Source organism: Hylobates moloch, unplaced genomic scaffold (genome assembly GCF_009828535.3).
Source record: "Hylobates moloch isolate HMO894 unplaced genomic scaffold, HMol_V3 SCAFFOLD_6, whole genome shotgun sequence".
NCBI classification, from domain to species: domain Eukaryota; kingdom Metazoa; phylum Chordata; class Mammalia; order Primates; family Hylobatidae; genus Hylobates; species Hylobates moloch.
This window is the reverse complement of record NW_026652281.1, coordinates 104,918,424-104,937,838: the sequence shown is the minus strand read 5'-3', so window position 1 is coordinate 104,937,838 and position 19,415 is coordinate 104,918,424. Positions and strand designations below refer to the sequence as shown.

Genomic DNA, 19,415 nt, shown 5'->3' with positions numbered 1-19,415 from the left:
CCACTGCACTCCAGCCTGGGCGACAGAGCGAGACTCCGTCTCAAAAAAAAAAAAAAAAAAAAAAAAACACAAACAAAAAAAACGCAGCAGAGACAAGTGATCCATTTGTCCACAAGTCTATCCTGTGAGAGAAAAAAAATGGAGGGCAACAAACATCCAAGTTGAGGCTGGGTATGGGGGCTCATGCCTGTAATCCTAACACTTTGGGAAGCCAAGGCAGGCCGATTGCTTGGGCCTAGGAGTTCGAGAACAGCCTGGGCAACAGATGAACCCCCATCGCTACAAAAAATAAAAAACGTATCTCGGCATGGTGGCGCACACCTGTGTCCCAGCTACTCCGTAAGCTGAGTTGGGAGAATTGCTGGAGCCTGGGAGGTCGAGGCTGCAGTGAGCCGTGACCGGGCCACTGTAGTCCACGATGGGCAATGAAGCAAGACCCTGCCTCCAAAAAAAAAGCAAAAAAAAACAAAAAACTGGCACACCTTAATGTCTCTTCACAAAATGCTAATTAAATACAAAGGAGAGGCCAGGCGCGGTGGCTCACGCCTATAATCCCAGTACTTTGGGAGGCTGAGGCGGGTGGATCACCTGAGGTCATCAGGAGTTCAAGACCAGCCTGGCCAACATGGTGAAACCCTGTCTCTACTAAAAATACAAAATATTCGCCGGCCATGGTGGCAGGCGCCTGTAATCCCAGCTACTTGGGAGGCTGAGGCAGGAGAATTGATTGAACCTGGGAGGCAGAGGTTGCAGTGAGCCAAGACCACACCATTGCACTCCAGCCTGGGCGACAAGAGAGGAACTCCGTCTCTAAATAAATAAATACAAAGGAGAAAACAATGAGGACATTAGCTTGACTAGGCGACCGAAGGGAGCACCCCTGGTGGTGGGATGCGTGGCCCTCGTGTGTCTCCCGACATGATACCCTGAAGAGAGCATGGCATCATGCCATCTCTGCCAAGAGCGTATGACACAGCCTGGTTGTGAGGCAACACCAAACAGAGCCAGCTGGAGAGCTGTGCTGCAGAATCAAAGCCCTGTGCTGAGACTCAGGCCCATGCCAATTAGAGTGAGGCTGAGGAACATTCCAGACTGAAGAACTGATGAGACACGACGACGAAAGGCATGAAAGTGGTACTGGCCAGGATCCAAGGCCAGAGAGGAAAACAGGACATGGCCGGGATGGCTGTATCATTTGAATGTGGTCTATGGAATGAGTGGTGGTGTGCCAATGTTGATTTCTTGATTAGGAGGGCTGTATGGTGGCAATGCAGGGGCTGTCCTTATGTTTTGGAGGTCCTCGCTAGATAATTTAAGGGTGCTAGGGAATCATATTAGAAAAAGACAAGGTAATGGAATAAATATGACAAAGTGTGAACAACTGGGAGATTTGGGTGAAGGAGATTTGTACTGTTTTTGTAACTTTCCTGTAGGTTCAAAACTATTTCAGCATTTTTAAAATTGGAAAAAAAAAACTCCACGTGACTAAATCAACTTTTTTATTTACAGTATAAAGGTTACAAAGGTATATATGTATTTATATATATAATACCCTTAAGTTACACATTTTCATTGTAATGTACAATGCTGTATGTTGATGTGCTACTCAAGGGGAAGTGTTGTTTATGCATCTATATTTATAGAGTATACATAAAGCTTTTTAAAATTAGGAACACAAATACTGCCCTGTTTTACACGTTGGGTTTTTGATTTGGTATCCAGAAGATCTGAGACTTAAATTTCAAACAAGACTTAAAAAGAAGTCTTGTTTAAATACAGGGTTCTAAAAAGAAGGAAAAAACCCAGAACATCACATACTTTTAATTATTTGTAAAAGCATTATTCTAGTTTTCTAAGTCTCATACTTAAAAATGAAAGCAGTGTGGGAAAGAATCCACATAAGCAGGTATCATCAGCATTTGCACAGATTAGCCAAAACAGGCCTTCAATAGGTAGTGGTTTTCCACATTATCTTCCAAAAGACCTCAGGTTTGGTACCAAAAAGGACACAGATTTTTTTGGGCACCAAGGTCTTATAATGCTGCACTCATCCAATGGATTGTAAACATAATACTGGAGTCGTATAGTGGAGGGAAAATTCTGAAACCTGTTCTTACGATAAGGGCAGATTTGCTACAAAGTGAGAATATCATCGAGAATGATGATTGTGCCAAACCTGAAACTTAATTTACATCATCATTTCCTCTCCCCCCAATTCCATTAATTCACAAATCGAGGTGAAAAGACACAACTGACACCCGCTTTAACAGGACCCAGATAGAAGGAAATGCATTTCTTCCAACCTGGGAGGAACACACATTTACAATACTTATGTGCTGGTTTTAATAATACACAATCATTAGCACCTGATTGTCAAAGGGCAGGCTTAAAGAACAAGACACTGAAGGCATGACCTAATTTTTGTGCACAACTCCAAGATACTTGAAAACCAAGGGGAGGGCACCCATGTGGTTCGGTTTCCTGTGCCATTCCAATCACTGATAGCTTAGGTACCTTCTGGGCAATGACTAAGGATGTTGCCTGAAAAGCTAACCCTAGAGATAAATGGAAGGCAAGCTGGATAGAAAGGGACTGTTATTGTGTGAAAATTATGGAAAACATTCAGTCAGCCTTATTTTCTTTAGGTGCCCTTTTCACTGAGTCCGAATGCCAGCGTGTCCTGGAATAAGTGAAATTTTAATTTTTATTTATTTTTTAAATGTTAAAAAAAATTTTTTTTTTTAATTTTTTAGATGGAGTTGGGGTCCCGCTGTGTTACCCAGGCTGGTCTGGGCCTCCTAGGCTAAAGTGATCCTCCTGCCTTGGCCTGACTTTGTTAACTTTTAAATATCTTCATTTTGATCTATCATTAATGGAGAAATACTCCGTCTACCAGGTATATAAAGGACTTTCAGCATATGAAATGCTTAAATAGTTTAAGGGTGGAAATGAATACAGCAAAATTTAGAAATAAGGGGTTGATAAAACATGCATTTAGTTTTGCTCTTATAGTTAAAGAAGCATTTTTTAAGAAAGACTTTCTCATTTATCTACTTTGGGCAATAAAACTTAATTTTTGTTGTGATTTATCTTACAAAGGATAATGTATACTGTTCTCTTTCCCAAACTAAAGTCTAAATTTGCATTAAAAAAAATCATGCATGATGAAAAGACCAGCCTACTTAAATGTGCTTGGAGTCCTTTCATGTTGGCATGGATCAAAGCCTGAGTATCCCTTCAAATATTTTCCAGTTTGCCAGATCCAGATAAACAGACTTGTAAATATACTTTGGTAAAAATATTAAGTGATGAACTACTTAACTGCTGAATGATAAACAGATGGCATGGTGTGACTGACAAATAATGGATTATGTGCTACTTGAGGGCAGGAACTTCCTTTTGGACCCTTCAGAATGCCTGATGTAGAACTATACATTAATGAATGTTTATTAGGTGAAAGAACACATGAACATGTCATTAATTAGCTTTCCAGTTTCAAAATTAGTGTCAATAGCATGGATGTAAGATTATTGCAAACTGAGAAAGGTACTTAGAGGACTCAGAAATTATAAATCTTTTTCTTCTTTTCCTTTTTTTGGAGATGAAGTCTCATTCTGTTGCCCAGCCTGGATCGTGCAATGGCACGATCTCGGCTCACTGCAACTTCTGCCTCCTGGGTTCAAGCGATTCTCCCACCTCAGCCTCCCGAGTAGCTGGAACCACAGGCGCGCACCACCACGCTCAGCTTTTTGTATTTTTAGTAGAGACGGGGTTTCCCCATGTTGGCCAGGCTGGTCTCGAACTCCTGACCTCAGGTGATCCATCCACCTCGGGCTCCCAAAGTGCTGAGATTACAGGCATGAGCCACCCCACCCGGCCAGAAATTATAAATCTAACCAGGATTCCCAAACATACAATACAATGAAATATCATTTCTCTCTTATAGGTTTTTGGTTTTAACCAATCTATTTTAAAAGGGGCAATTAAAGGATTATGGCTTATATGGTGGATTTCTGTTGAATATGATCAAATGTTCACTGGAGAACAAGCAATAATTTGCAAAAGGCATATTTATGCATTACATTAAATGTGGATCCTCTTTTCTAAGACTAGAATAAGCTTCAGTTCAGTTGCCCAACTTGGGAAGAAAGAATAGAGGTGGCAAGAAATGAAGCACAAGTTTATGTTTTGAAACAAAAGAAGAAACTTATTAAAAGATTCTTCTGAGTTACTACATAACCATTCTTCTAGTTGGCAGTTTAGCTAGTCAAAGAGAGACAAAAAAAAAAAACAACAAAAAACAAAAAACAAACAAAAAAAAACAGATGTGCTCTATGTGCCTATTTATTGTACCTTATCCTTAACTTGAAATTCTATCCTTTAAGAGAATGAATTTGTGTCACTCATCTGCCAGATGTTTTTGTTTTTTTAGAGAAAGCGTTTCAAATCAGCCACTTAAGCAGTCTATTATTAGTGTAAAATAAATTCCATTTAACATCACAGCATAGGAATAATATTGCTCAAAAATACATAACCCTGATATATAGCATAATTATTTTAGAACTATCATCACACATTTATCGAGTGTCTATGTATCTAGCACAGTGAAAGATTTAGCTTAAAGGGTGGAGGGGGGCAGATTGCTACAACTGGTTTTTAAAAACAGTATGTGGAAAGTCAGAATAATTTTAGACTACCAAGCAATTAGGGGGCACAGAGAAAGAACGGCAGGAGATGGCAGACTGCTCTACTTCCATCTTCAGTGGGGTTAAAAAAAAAAAGCCACAATAACAACGGAAATTTAACTGAAAGTGATTTCCAAACTCAAAGTAGAGTATAATACCACCTGGTACTTAATGTCATACCTGACAGAGATATATAAAAAGAATGAATATGACTACAGTCAAATTCGACTTTAAGCAGAATCCCAAATTTAAATAAGTCTCTTTTCATTACATAGATATTTGATCTGATCAGAGCAATTTGCTTTGAGACCAAAGAGATCTGGCATTTTACTTATTCATTAGGGATTGAAAAAAGAAGACCTTTGGCTTTCTAACCAGCCATTTCATTCATGGCATCAACAGCCGATGGCAGCCACATGGAAATGTATGCTGGATATTTGGATAGCTTAAATATTATGTACAAGGAATAGCTTATAACCAGTGAAAATAATAAGAACATAATTCAGTGTAAGTGTCCAAGATAAGATACAAAAAAGCAGAGAAAGTGCTTGAGTCTACAGGTCTTCCCTGAAAGTTTCAAAAATGTTTAACTCTTAAGCAGGTAGGGCTTTTAATAGAATTTGCATAGCAGCATATAAGGTAATTTGCATTAAAATATATGAACAGAGATTCTTCCATGGCTTTGAAAACAAATATATCCACATGCATATAAGTTAAGCAAGAAGACCTGGAGTTTCTCACAAAATTAAAAAAAAAAATCTATTATAACCTTTTCTCACACTTTTGTCCATCAAAACCATTTAGAGCAAAACCTGTTTCTAGGAGAAACATAGCCTTGTCCAGATTCCACACAGCTTAAATCTTTTTTTAAACATAATTTCTGGGGCCAGGTGCAGTGGCTCACATCTGTAATCCCAGCACTTTGGGAGGCTGACGCAGAAGGATTGCTTGAGCGCAAGAGTTCAAGATTAGCCTGGGCAACATGGCGAAACTCTGTCTCTACAAAAAAAAAAAAGAAAAAAAAAACGCATAAAAATTAGCCGGGTGTGGTGGCACACACCTGTGGTCCCAGCTACTCAGGAGGCTGAGGTGAAAGGATCATTTGAGCCCAGAAGGTTGAGGCTGCAGTCAGCTATGATCATACCACTGCACTCCAGCCTGGGTGACAGAGTGAGAACCTGTCTCAAAAAAAAAAGAAGGAAAAAAAAGAACAAATTCTGGTTTATCAGCTAAGTGCATTCATTCAGCTCAAAAAGCTTTGTTACCATTCAACTTAGGAGGATAAATTAGGAAAACAATCAGTAATAATGTTAGGTATTTGTTGTTTAGAAAGATTTTTTTACTTATAAAAATATAAGAAATAAATAATCCAATCTCTCCTGCCCTGCAATAATTTTCAGTAACAAAGTTTGTGAGAGTACAGAACATAAAAACAGCCACTATCAGACCTTCTTTGGCCTAAAAAGTGCTAAAACATGGCTTTAAAATAGGTGAATGACATTTAAAGTAGTATTTTTGACTGCCTATGTATGTTCCAGTATTTAACCTGAAACTCTTATCTACTAGGAAGGTGAGTTTACAGTTACAACTATCTAATAAATACTGTAGGAACATATATTTAAGTATTTCTTCATATAAAACATTAGAAACTAATTTCCAGATAATGTTTCATTTGATTACTTCAGGAAAGGACTTACCTTTTTCAGAAAAAGAAAAACTGAATGTTTTTCTTTTGTTCCTTTCCTTTTCTTTTTATGGAGATAAAGGAGAGAAGTTTTAGGAGAAAAGGTGGGAGACTTTTCATATACCAACTCGCTGCTCCTAGGCATCTGTGTGGAATGTGGAGAAGCTGTCGAAGCCCCGGGTCTGGGGCGCACAGGAAGCAGTCCCTCTGAATGGGGAGCAGACATTATTCTGCAGTTCCCTTTCCATTCCACACACTGGAACCCACCACTTCCTCAACAATTTTCTTGATTCAAAATGAAAAAGAAATGAAAAGTGAGCTGGTTCTATAAAAAAGGTAGAATATTGAAAATGCCCACTTGTAGTTATCATTTGGAAATAATTTGCCATACTTTGTCATCTAAATATAAATACGTATTTATCATGATGTCCCATTCATTACAGAGCACTTCATTTGTGGACTGAAAATCCCACAAACACATTTGATTGAAGAACAACCTTGGTCATCATGATTGGAGAGCTGTTAGGTATGTAAGACAAGCAGCAAAAGGGTTCAGGTTCTTGGGGCTGCTAATGGACAAAGGAAACCTCTCATACTTTCATTTCACACCAAGACTCAAAAGATATTATTAAGAACCCTACAGACCTCAGTGCTATACGTGTCAGTTTAACCTTGACCAAAATGAATGAAAATGCATAACATGCCTTGCCTTCCCTGCTCACATTTTAATTCCACATCTTCATATAACCAACGAGCAGGGTGGTTCAGAAGCTCCCCTGCAAATCTCAGTGGCTTAGCCTTTCACATTAACACAGAAAAACCTCAACCAAATGGCTTTGCTGCTGAAGTCTGTAAAGGCATCGTTCAACATCTCATATTAATAATGCTCTCACTGCATAGAGGGTTCAAGATTGCCTACCTGAGGGTATTACATATTGAAATTCTGATTCCAGAAATCATTTCTGGACCTCCAAGAGATTTTTTTCCTTCCCTGAAATGAAAATTTATTGTGGGCCAGGCATGCTGGCTCACACCTATAATCCCAGCACTCTGGGAGGCCAAGACAGGTGGATCACTTGAGGTCGGGAGTTCAAGACCGGCCTAGCCAACATGGTGAAACCCTGCCTCTACTAAAAATACAAAAATTAGCCAGGTGTGGTGGTGGGCAGCTATAATCCCAGCTACTCAGGAGAATCACTTGAACCTAGGAGGTGGAGGTTGTAGTGAGCCGAGATCGTGCTACTGCACTCCAGCCTGGGAGACAGAACAAGACTCCGTCTCAAAAAAAAAAAAGAAAAGAAAATTATTTATCTCAGATGGAGCCAATCTTAGGTTTATGAATTTTCAAAACATGAAAAGCTCTTGAAAGACATATTCTTGTCTAGATTTTAATTTCCAGTTTTAAGCAGTTCAGATAATTCATTTTTGGAACTTCGACAATTACCTGAAGCTGGGGGAAGAATAGGCATCTCTCCCCAACCTCTGCATATTGTTGGTTTCACTGTAATGAGGAAGGGGGACTGACTTATGGGTGAAGGAGGACAATGGAGTTACAGTGTTGACCTAGAACTCTCTCTGCTCATGGGTCCTCCCCATCGGTCAGGCTGCACTGAAACCAAATAGCTCATTTTGCAGACAGGTGTGTTTTTCTCTTCTTTTCTCCCTCTGTGCCTGCCCCATCTGAAGTGACACCCTACTCCACCCTCCATAGCGCTCACATTCTTCTATGGCACTCTTGATCAATCAAGCAAACAAGAACTTTCCCTAGACCTTTCTTCAGAGAGCATAAAGAACATCCAAGTCAATATTACCTATTCTTTGAGATCCAGGGACTGTGCTAATTTTGACATTTTATATTGATATTATACCATTTTAAATGTTTGCAGATATATACCACCTTCAAAATTAGGAAAAACAAGCTGAGTGTGATTTTCTTTTTTTTTTTTTTTTGAGACGGAGTCTGGCTCTGTCGCCCAGGCTGGAGTGCAGTGGCGCAATCTCGGCTCACTGCAAGCTCCGCCTCCCAGGTTCATGCCATTCTCCTGCCTCAGCCTCTCCGAGTAGCTGGGACTACAGGCGCCCGCCACCACGCCCGGCTAATTTTTTGTATTTTTAATAGAGACAGGGTTTCACCATGGTCTCGAGCTCCTGACCTCGTGATCCGCCCACTTCGGCCTCCCAAAGTGCTGGGATTACAAGCGTGAGCCACCACGCCCGGCCTGAGTGTGATTTTCTAACACTACAAAATCAGCATTCTTGCTGCTACTGTGTCCTAATGATATCTGGCAATCTTAACCAAAAGCAGGTAGCTGTTCCATGGTCTCATCACCCTGCTCACTGTAGGGTGTGCTGTGAAGCCAACACTAAGTCTTGAATTAGCAGTTGCTTGTCCATGCCACTGCTGCCACAAAGGGCCAGGCCATAGCCAGGATGCTGCATCCTGTTGTTTTTGGGCAGCCCAAAACAACTCAACATGATGTTAGTGTGGAAGAGCTGGCTTCACCCACCAAGTCTACTCCTCAAGCAGGCTGGCTCTTTAGGATTTATCTTGCTCAAAGAGATCTGCCTACTAGAAGAGATGCCATTAAGGAAACCCACCTCAAAGACTATTCCTCAAAACTAGGATAGGTGATCACCTTGAAACGGCAGTGATTTCCAGTTATTCAAATAGTGACTAATAAAGCTCCACTAACCCTAACCAAAGGCACATTTGGTAAGCAATAAAAAAAATGGCTTAACCTAGGAAGAGGATTTTCATTTAAAATAAAACTTATAATATCCCCTGGCTCCTAACAAAAATAAAATGGGAAAAACCTAAACCAAGCAAAACTTTTCTTTCAAAGCAGTGGCTTCCAACTTGCTTTTCCACTCAGTCACCACTAGAAAGGAAGTAGAAGGCAAGGCAAATCAAATTTGCAAGTTCTAAGTCCTAGAGACAGCACTTAAGAGTGGCAAAGCTTGGGATAAGGTGAGAAGTGATGGCCAGGCTGAGATAGAGGGAGAGCCAGAGCAAATGGAACAACCCTTTGGTGATACAATTCAAGGACTTCCTATGGTGGAAAGAGCTAGTGACGACAGTAAATTCCAAGACATACGACCTATCTGGAATGCTCACGAAGCAACAGGCTGCTGCAAGCTAGCACCTGGGAAGGGACAATTGTTCTGAACAAGAGATCAAGGCTAAGCACAACACAAATCCTACAGGGAGAAGAAAAAGAAAACAATGCTTGGGTATTTGATTATGTCTAAAAATGAAAACAATAAAAAAAAAGAAAACAATGAGCCATTCATTTTAGCAGGAGAAATAAACCTAATTACTCATAAACCATACTATGAAACGAGAATAAATCAACAGCTTCATTTTGGAGCCTTTTAGAGTCCTAGAATATCTGGCCAAGGTAGACTGTGAAAGGTAGGCTCTTCTTTAAACATGGTTATGGTTCAGCAGTGATTTGCAGGTCCTTGGGAAGGCACTGTGCTGAAGGAGAGCAAAGAGTTTTCTTTTTGTGCTTTTTTTTTTTTTTTGAGGTGGAAATATTTCTTGTGACAGTCAAGGCTCTTTTCTGATTTTTTGTTGCTCACACAAGCAGTCCCATACGAGTGACTTTGGCCGATAAGAACGTGTGCAACACAAATACAATCGGCTTCGGACAAGAGTGCAGGTCCATTGTCTGTGGAGAAAAGACACTAAGTATCACTACCTCACTACCATATACAAACAACTTAATAAATGAAGATGCAAAGTAAATTTACTTTTAAGGTAGGTAAAGAATGTGCCAGAGCTATGGAAACTCTTGGGAACTTAAAGCCACAAGCGAAAGTGCACTATGGAGTAAGGTTATTCCATGTCATAATACTGATGTGAGGTTTCACATCCCCAATTAGGAGACAACTGGTGGTGTACTGGGTTCCACCATGCCTGGTAGGAAGAACTAAATAGTAGAGGATTTAAAATCTAAGGCCAGGCGTGGTGGCTCACGCCCGTAATCCCAGCACTTTGGGAGGCCGAGGCGGACAGATCATGAGGTCAGGAGATTGAGACCATCCTGGCTAACACGGTGAAACCCCATCTCTACTAAAAATACGAAAAATTAGCCAGGCATGGTGGCACGTGCATGTAATCTCAGCTACTTGGAAGGCTGAGGCAGGAGAATTGCTTGAACCAGAGAGGCAGAGGTTGCAGTGAGCTGAGATCGTGCCACTGCTCTCCAGCCTGGGCGACAAAGCGAGACTCCGTCTCAAAAAAAAAAAAAAAAAAGAAAAGAAAAATGACAACAATAAAAACCAACACCCAATGCCATCTTGAAAACTAAAGAACAGCAGATACAGTGGCTCATACCTGTAATCTCAACACCTTGGGAGGCCAAGATGGGAAGATCACTTGAAGCCAGGAGTTCAAGACCATCCTGGGCAGCAAAGCGAGACCTCATCTCTACAAAAAATACAAAAATTGGCCAGGTATGGTGGCACACGCCTATAGTCCAGTCCCAGTTACTCGGGAGGCTGAAGCGGGAGGATCACTTGAGCCCAGGAGTTATAGGCTGCAGGGAGCTATGATTGCACCACTACATTCCAGCCTGGGCGACAGAGACCCCATCTTTAAAAAAAATTTTTTTAATTTAAAATTTCATGGTTTTAAATGGAATGTCAGTCCATGATTTTGTATATAAGGGGTAAGAAGTAATGAGAAGGAAAGAGAACATCTATTAGATAAACATGTGTTTCAGAAACACTCTTACCAGTTCTCCCTCAGGACCACCAAAATCCAAGTATAGATTTCGGATGCCATCATCAGCAGACATCTTCAGCCTTTCAAAGGGGTAGCGGTACAGTATGCTGCTGGAGCCTCCATTTTCCCTGGAGATGGTGAACCCATTTTCATAGTGAATAGTAAGCCTCACCTCTTGACCATTTAACATGCAGCCTGTTGAAGAAAAGCAAAAAACATTAGTTGTAAAGTTGCTATGTCAGTTATCAAGTGAAAAGGGATTCTTCTGACTTCAAAATAGGAAAAATATTTTCTTCAGAATGTGTGATACTTAACCTATATGCAACCTTCTAAAGTGTGTTTTGTGCTGGGCACGGTGGCTCACGCCTGTAATCCCAGAACTTTGGGAGGCTGAGGCAGGCGGATCACAAGGTCAGGGGTTCGAGACCAGCCTGACCAACATGGTGAAACCCTGTCTCTACTAAAAATACAAAAATTAGCTGGGCATGGTGGCGGGCGCCTGTAATCCCAGCTACCCAGGAGTCTGAGGCAGGAGAATTGCTTGAACCCGGGAGGCGAAGGCTGCAGTGAGCCAAGATTATGCCACTGCACTCCAGCCTGGGTGACAGAGCAAGACTGTCTCAAAAAAAAAAAAAAAAAGTGTGTTCTGTTTTGGTCACTGAGATGAGGCAGAAATGACCATAACTCTCCTTGACATCTGTTCAATTTAATTCCACAAGTACCCACTGAACACTCGTAGTGGCAAGTGTGTGTAGGCTGTGCACGGCACTGGAGAAGTAAGAGGCACAGTCCCTGCTCTCAAGGACTTTACATAAACAGGAAATCCCCAACTGTGTAAGGCAGAATGTACAGAACACGAGCAAACACCAAACTGAATGAGGCCAAAGTCAAGAAATGTTTCCTGGAAGAGATGGGCCTTCAGATAGGCCCTAAAGAATTTGTAAAACTGGCCGGGTACAGTGGCTCACACCTGTAATCCCAGCACTTTGGGAGGTCGAGGTGGGTGGATCCCTTGAGGTCAGGAGTTAGAGACTGGCCAACATGGCGAAACCCCCTCTCTACTAAAAATACAAAAATTAGCCAGGTATGGTGGCACATGCCTGTAATCCCAGCTACTCGGGAGGCTGAGGCAGGATAACTGCTTGCACCTGGGAGGCAGAGGTTGCAGTGAGATGAAATCACGCCACTGCACTCCAGCCTGGGTGACAAGAGTGAGACTCTGTCTCAAAAAAAAAAAAAGAATTGATAAAACTGGACAGGCAGGGAGGAAGAGGCAGAAGGACTGAACTGGGCAAGAAGGAACAACCAAAGGAGCAAAGGCAGAGAGGCCTTTCAGGAGCCGTGACATGGTTTGGTTGGCATTTGGGATGAAGATAAAGATTATGTTCATCAAAGTTAAAGGCTATACTCAGCAAAAGTCATACAGTCAATGCTATCAAAGATATAATTCAAAGGACACCTCTGAATTGACAGGATACAAACAATTTTGGTCATCAAGACTGGCAAATGACCCAAGTGTGGTGGCTCATGCCTATAATCCCAGCACTCTGGGAGGCTGAGGCAGGAGGATCACTTGAGGCCAGGCGCTAGAGAACAGCCTGGGTAAAATGGCAAGATCTCATTTCTATAAAAATAAAAAATGTAGCCGGGCATGGTGGTGTGTGCCTATAGTCCCGGCTACTCAGGAGGCTGGGGTGGGAGGATCACTTGTGTCCAGGAGTTCAAGGCTGCAGTGAGCTGTGTTCATGCCACTGCACTCTAGCCTGGGTGACAGAGCAATGTCTAAACAATTTTAAAAAGAGAGATTTAGAGATTCTTTTTTTTTGTTTGTTTTGAGACGGAATCTCCTTCTGTCACCCAGGCTGGGGTGCAGTGGCGTGATCTCAGCTCATTGCAACCTCAGCCTCCTGGGCTCAAGCAACTCTTCTGCCTCAGCCTGCTGAGTAGCTGGGATTACAGATGCACACCACCACGCCCGGCTAATTTTTTTGCATTTATAGTAGAGACAGGGTTTCACCATGTTGGCCAGGTTGGTCTTGAACTCCTGACTGCAAGTGATCCACCACCTTGGCCTCCCAAAGTGTGGGGATTATAGGCGTGAGCCATCGCACATGGCTTTTTTTTTTTTTGAGACAGAGTGTCGCTCTGTCGCCCAGGCTGGAGTGCAGTGGCGTGATCTTGGCTCACTGCAACCTCTGCCTCCCAGGTTGAAGGGATTCTCCCACCTCAACCTCCTGAGTAGCTGGGATTACAGGAGCGTGCCACCACACTCGGCCAATTTATGTATTTTTAGTAGAGACAGGGTTTCACCATGTTGGTCAGGCTGGTCTCGAACTCCTGACCTTGTGATCTGCCCACCTCGGCCTCCCAAAGTGCTGGGATTATAGGCATGAGCCACTGTGCCCGGCCTTTTTTTTTTTTTTTTTGAGGCAGAATCTTGTTCTGTCACCTAGACTGGAGTGCACTGGCGCAATCTCAGCTGACTACAACCTCTGCCTCCCGGGTTCGAGCAATTCTCATGCCTTAGCCTCCTGAGTAGCTGGGATTACAGGCGGGCACCACCACACCCAGCTGATTTTTTGTATCTTTTAGTAGAGACAGGGTTTTGCCATCTTGCCCAGGCTGGTCTCAAACTCCTGAGCTCAGGCAATCCACCTGCCTCGGTCTCCCAAAGTGCTGCGATTACAGGTGTGAGGCACTGTGCCTGGCCTGAGAGATTTTTTTTTTTCTTTTTTTTTTTTTGAGATAAGAGTCTCACTGTCATCCAGGCTGGCGAGCAATGGCGCAACCTCGGCTCCCTGCAACCTCCACCTCCTGGGTTCAAACAATTCTTATGCCTCAGCCTCCCGAGTAGCTGGGATTACAGGTGTTCACCACCACATCTGGGTAATTCTTGTATTTTTAGTAGAGACAGGGATTTCACCTCGAACTCCTGACCTCAAGTGATCTGCCCACCTTGGGTTCCCAAAGTGCTTGGCCCCTGAGATTTCTTTTTTCTTTTTTCTTTTTTTTTTTGAGACAGAGTCTCTCTGTCGGCCAGGCTGGACTGCAGTGGCACGATCTCAGCTCACTGCAACCTCCATCTCCCAGGCTCAAGCAATTCTCCTGCTTCAGCCTCCCGAGTAGCTAGGATTACAGGCATGTGCCACCACGCCCAGCTGATTTTTTGTATTTTTAGTACAGATGGGGTTTCACCATGTTGGCTAGGCTGGTCTCAAACTCCTGACCTCAGGTAATCCACCCACCTCGGCCTCCCAAAGTGCTGGGATTACAGGCATGAGCCACCACGACCGGCCTGAGATTTCTTAAATGTTCTGTTTTGGATTGTTTCCCCCGGAGAAGGAAAGAATGGAAAGCAAATGTGACTGTGTGTGATTCTGTGTGTGTGTGTGTCAAACTTAATGTATTTAGGTCTAGATATTGAGCTTGTTTTAGTTTAAATTTTTATTTTATTTTATTTTTTTTGAGACAGAGTTTCACTCTTGTCACCCAGGCTGGAGTGTAATGGCATGATCTCAGCTCACCAGAACCTCCGCCTCCTGGGTTCAAGCAATTCTCCTGCCTCAGCCTCCCAAGTAGCTGGGATTAAGGCATGCGCCATCATGCCTGGCTAATTTTTTGTATTTTTAGTAGAGACAGGGTTTCTCCATGTTGGTCAGGCTGGTCTCGGAACTCCCGACCTCAGGTGATCCACCCGCCTTGGCCTCCTAAAGTGCTGGGATTACAGGTGTGAGCCACCATGCCCAGCCATAGTTTAAAATTTATAATTAATACCAGATTCTTCTGAATGAGACCGTGACCTGGTCATGTAAATTGTGTGCCAAATAGAACCAATTAAACAGTTTTTCCCTAAACATTTAGTAGATCACACAGGTGAGGCAATGATGATTAAGTGCCTGACACCCCTTACCCTTTTAGGAGTAATGAACCAAAGGGAGATAAGGGAAATAAGCCTTTTACTCTGATTTAACAGCTGTGTGTGTGTGTGTATGAGAAGTGGTTTTTTTTTCTTTTTCAGTATAAATTCCCCATTTAGTAAGAGGAGTGGCCCTTTTCTGATGGGATAGCATCTGGGGCTTATTAGTGGAGCTGTTGCAGCTGGCTCATTGTGTCTTGGTTCACTTAGAGTGCTATTGGATGGGTATATATCCACTATGCACTCCAATTTATAGATAAGTCAGTAAAAAATTCAATATGTTGATTTTGTTTAACAGGGTTGTTACCAGAAATAGAAAAAGACACACAATAGCAGCACAATAGTAAGTACTGAAGTTAAAGGGGTAAAAAACTACAGTTTTGGCTGGGCGCGGTGGCTCACACCTGTAATCCTAGTACTTTGGGAGGCCGAGGCAGGTGGATTGCCTGAGCTCAGGAGTTCGAGACCAGCCTGGGCAACATGGTGAAACCCCGTCTCTACTAAAATACAAAAGAAATTAGCCAGGCGTGGTGGTGTTCGCCTGTAATCCCAGCTACTCGGGAGGCTGAGGCAGGAGAATTGCTTGAACTTGGGAGGCGGAAGCTGCAGTGAGCCGAGATTGCGCCACTGCACTCCAGCACTCCAGCCTGAGTGACAGAGCAAGACTCTGTCTCACAAAAAAAAAAAAAAAAAATCAAAAACTACAGTTCTTCAGGTATCAAGAGAGGAAGGTACATAAACACAGGGCTCTGCAGTGGGTGCTTTTATTTTTATTTTAGATGGAGTCTCACTCTGTCGCCCAGGCTGGAGTACAGTGGCATGATCTCGGCTCACTGCAACCTCCACCTCCTGGGGTTCAAACGATTCTCCTGCCTCAGCCTCCCTAGTAGCTGGGACTACAGGGGCACACCACAACGCCCTGCTAATTTTTGTATTTTTTTTTTCAGTAGAGATGGGGTTTTGCCGTGTTGTCCAGGATGGTCTCAAACTCCTGACCATAGGTGATCTACCCTCCTCGGCCTCCCAAAATGCTGGGATTACAGGCATTAGCCACCATGCCCAGCCTGTAAAATTCTTTATAGTGATAAAGAGTTTCAGTGTATGGGACTGACGGCTCTTTAGTCAAAAAATAATTTTTTTTTCCTGATGATACAAGCATGATATAACTTTAAAAATTCAAACAACTGGCTGGGCACAGTGGCTCATGCCTATAATTCCAGCACTCTGGGAAGCTGAGGTGGAGGACTGCTTGAGGCCAGAAGTTTGAGATAAGTCTAGGCAACATAGTGAAATTCTATCCCTACCAAAATTACAAAAATTAGCCAGGCATGGTGGCATGCACCTGTAGTCCCAGTTACTTGGGAGGCTGTGGTGGGAGGATCGCTTCAGCCTGGGTAGTCGAGGATGCAGTGAGCTGTGTTCGTGCCACTGCACTCCAGCCTGGGAAACAGAATGAGACTGTGTCTCTAAAACAACAACAACAACAACAAAAAAAAAACAGAAAATAAAAATTCAAACAATGTAAAAGTGGCCTATAACTGCAGTTGGATTTAGGGATGGAGAAAAAGCCAGGGATGTCTATGGCCCAAATTACTGAGCAGTAAAAGGCACTGCCCACTTCAACAGCCAAGATAGGCTCTACATCTTCCTCCGTTGTTTCTTCTCTTCCATCTGTCCCTCTTTCAGGCTAAGGCCAATCCCCTCACATCTGCCTTCGATTGCATCTACCTCCACCTTCCTAGAAACTGTACAAGACTGATTACTCCTTCTACCTCTTGTGTTTTCAACATGTCCCTCTGAATCAGATCCCTCTCATTCACTTTTTATTTTTATTTATTTATTTATTTTTTTGAGGCGGAGTCTCGCTCTGTTGCCCAGGCTGGAGTGCAGTGGCGCGATCTCGGCTCACTGCAAGCTCCGCCTCCTGGGTTCACGCCATTCTCCTGCCTCAGCCTCCCGAGGAGCTGGGACTACAGGCGCCCACCACCACGCCCGGCTAATTTTTTTTGTATTTTTAGTAGAGACGGGGTTTCACTGTGTTAGCCAGGAAGGTCTCGATCTCCTGACCTCGTGATCCACCCGCCTCGGCCTCCCAAAGGGCTGGGATTACTGGCGTGAGCCACCGCACCCGGCCCCATTCACTTTTTAAATGCTCAAGCCTCTCTCATTATTAAAAGAAATGCCACTACTCAACTCTATAGCTTACCTCCAAGGACCACTCCCCCTCTCTCCTCCTCTTCATATCAAAATTTCTTAAAAGAGCTATCTACGGCCGGGCGCGGTGGCTCACGCCTGTAATCCCAGCACTTTGGGAGGCCGAGGCGGGCGGATCACAAGGTCAGGAGATCAAGACCATCCTGGCTAACACGGTGAAACCCCGTCTCTACTAAAAATACAAAAAATTAGCTGGGCGAGGTGGCAGGCGCCTGTAGTCCCAGCTACGCGGGAGGCTGAGGCAGGAGAATGGCGTGAACCCCGGGGGGCGGAGCCTGCAGTGAGCCGAGATCGCGCCACTGCACTCCAGCCTGGGTGAAAGAGCGAGACTCCGTCTCAAAAAAAAAAAAAAAAAAAAAAAAGAGCTATCTACTCAGTTTGTCCATGATTCACCTCACGTCCACTCCTCACACCTCTGCAATCTGCCATTGCCATCACATCGTTTTGCATCTCTCCCCGAGGGCATCAATTATCTCCATATTGCTAAATCCAACCTGCTTTTTCAGCCTCATCCTACTTGGCACTTGTAGTACTAATTGTTGGCTGTCTACCAGCTTCTATTTCTTTATTCTTCTTTATGGGCAAACCCCAATTTTATTCAGGTTTTTACTGTGTCCTAATGTGTTTCAGGGAAGGGTACTCTCGACTTGTGGATAGACAGCTTCTGGGCCAATCAGGGCATGGGTTTCCCCTGGTGATTGTTCTGGTTCAGACTGGACATATGAGCCAAACTGACTCAATCAGATTGAAAAGATCTAAGACTAGGAAGAGAAGGCCCCTCTCTCTTTCACTCTTGCTCTCTTTTATGCAAGATATTTAATATTTATTCTAGTTTTAGTGGCCATGCCCTATTATTTTTAGCATAAACCATCCCAACTGATACATTTACTCCTACTGACTTTTCCTCCCTTGAAATACTCTTCCTTTGGTTTCCATGGCCCTTACCATCCCCACCAATCCTGGTTTTCCTTCTACTGCTCTGACTACTACTACTCAGATTCCTAAGCTGGGGATTATGGGGTGAGGCATTGGCTTTTTCACACAACGGGGATGTTGTTAAGTATAAAACATACATTAGAGATGGCTTTCTAAGAAGTTCCCTGATAGTAATTTAATAAAGCTAGGAGGAAAACTTACTCAATAAATAATAAATAAAAAAATTGGTGTTATAATAAGGTGAACACTGGGCCGGGCACGGTGGCTCATGCCTGTAATCCCAGCACTTTGGGAGGCCAAGGTGGGTGGATCACCTGAGGTCAGGCGTTCAAGACCAGCCGGGCCAACAGGGTGAAACCCCGTCTCTACTAAAAATGAAAAAAAAAAAATTAGCTGTAACCACTACTCAGGAGGCTGAGGGGTTGCATGACCAAATCCACCATTGCACTCACCTGGCAAAACATTAAAACTGTCTCAAAAAATATATATACATATATATACACTATATATATATACATTATAATACACTGTATATATATATACACATATATATATATGATTATATAATTAAAATACATATTATAAAATGTATATTATTAAAATATTATTAAATAATATGTATATTATTAAATATATATATTTATAAATATATACTATTAAATATATATATATTTAATAAGGTGAACACTGGTAAATACAACCAGTGTTGTATTTATCCACTTTGTGTAGATAGTACAACCAGTGTATATGTTATCCACTTTGTATCTATGTATTTATATTTTTTTTTTTGAGACAGTCTCGCTCCATTGCCCAGGCTGGAGTGCAATAGCGCAATCTCGGCTCACTACAAGCTCTGCCTCCCGGGTTCACGCCATTCTCCTGCCTCAGCCTCCTGAGTAGCTGGGACTACAGGCGCCCACCACCACACAGGCACCCACCACCACACCTGGCTAATTTTTTGTATCTTTAGTAGAGACGGGGTTTCACTGTGTTAGTCAGGATGGACTCAATCTCATGATCTGCCCGCCTCGGCCTCCCAAAGTGCTAGGATTACAGGCGTTAGCCACCGTGCCCAACCTATTTATTTATTTTTGAGACAGGGTCTCACTCTGTCGCCCAGGCTGGAGTGCATTGCTGCAGCCTGGACCTGCAGGGCTTAAGCAATCCTCCCACTTCAGCCACCTGAGTAGCTGGGACTATAGGCATGTGTCACCATGCCTGGCTAACTTTCAAAATTTTTCATAGAAACAC

The 19,415-nt window shown here is 42.9% G+C and overlaps 1 protein-coding gene across 1 annotated transcript in view; it reads right to left on the bottom strand.

Moving 5' to 3' along the window:
* Positions 1–1,482: 1,482 nt before the first annotated feature.
* The window catches only part of SNTB2 (syntrophin beta 2), a 144,302-nt gene continuing 126,369 nt past the window's right edge, over positions 1,483–19,415 (bottom strand). The window contains exons 7-8 of the mRNA XM_032156054.2: positions 11,109–11,293; positions 1,483–10,040 (exon numbers count right to left, since the gene is read on the bottom strand). Of these exons, the coding sequence (XP_032011945.1) occupies positions 9,948–10,040; positions 11,109–11,293 (278 nt within the window). The 3' untranslated portion in view covers positions 1,483–9,947. The remainder of the gene's footprint in view (positions 10,041–11,108; positions 11,294–19,415) is intronic.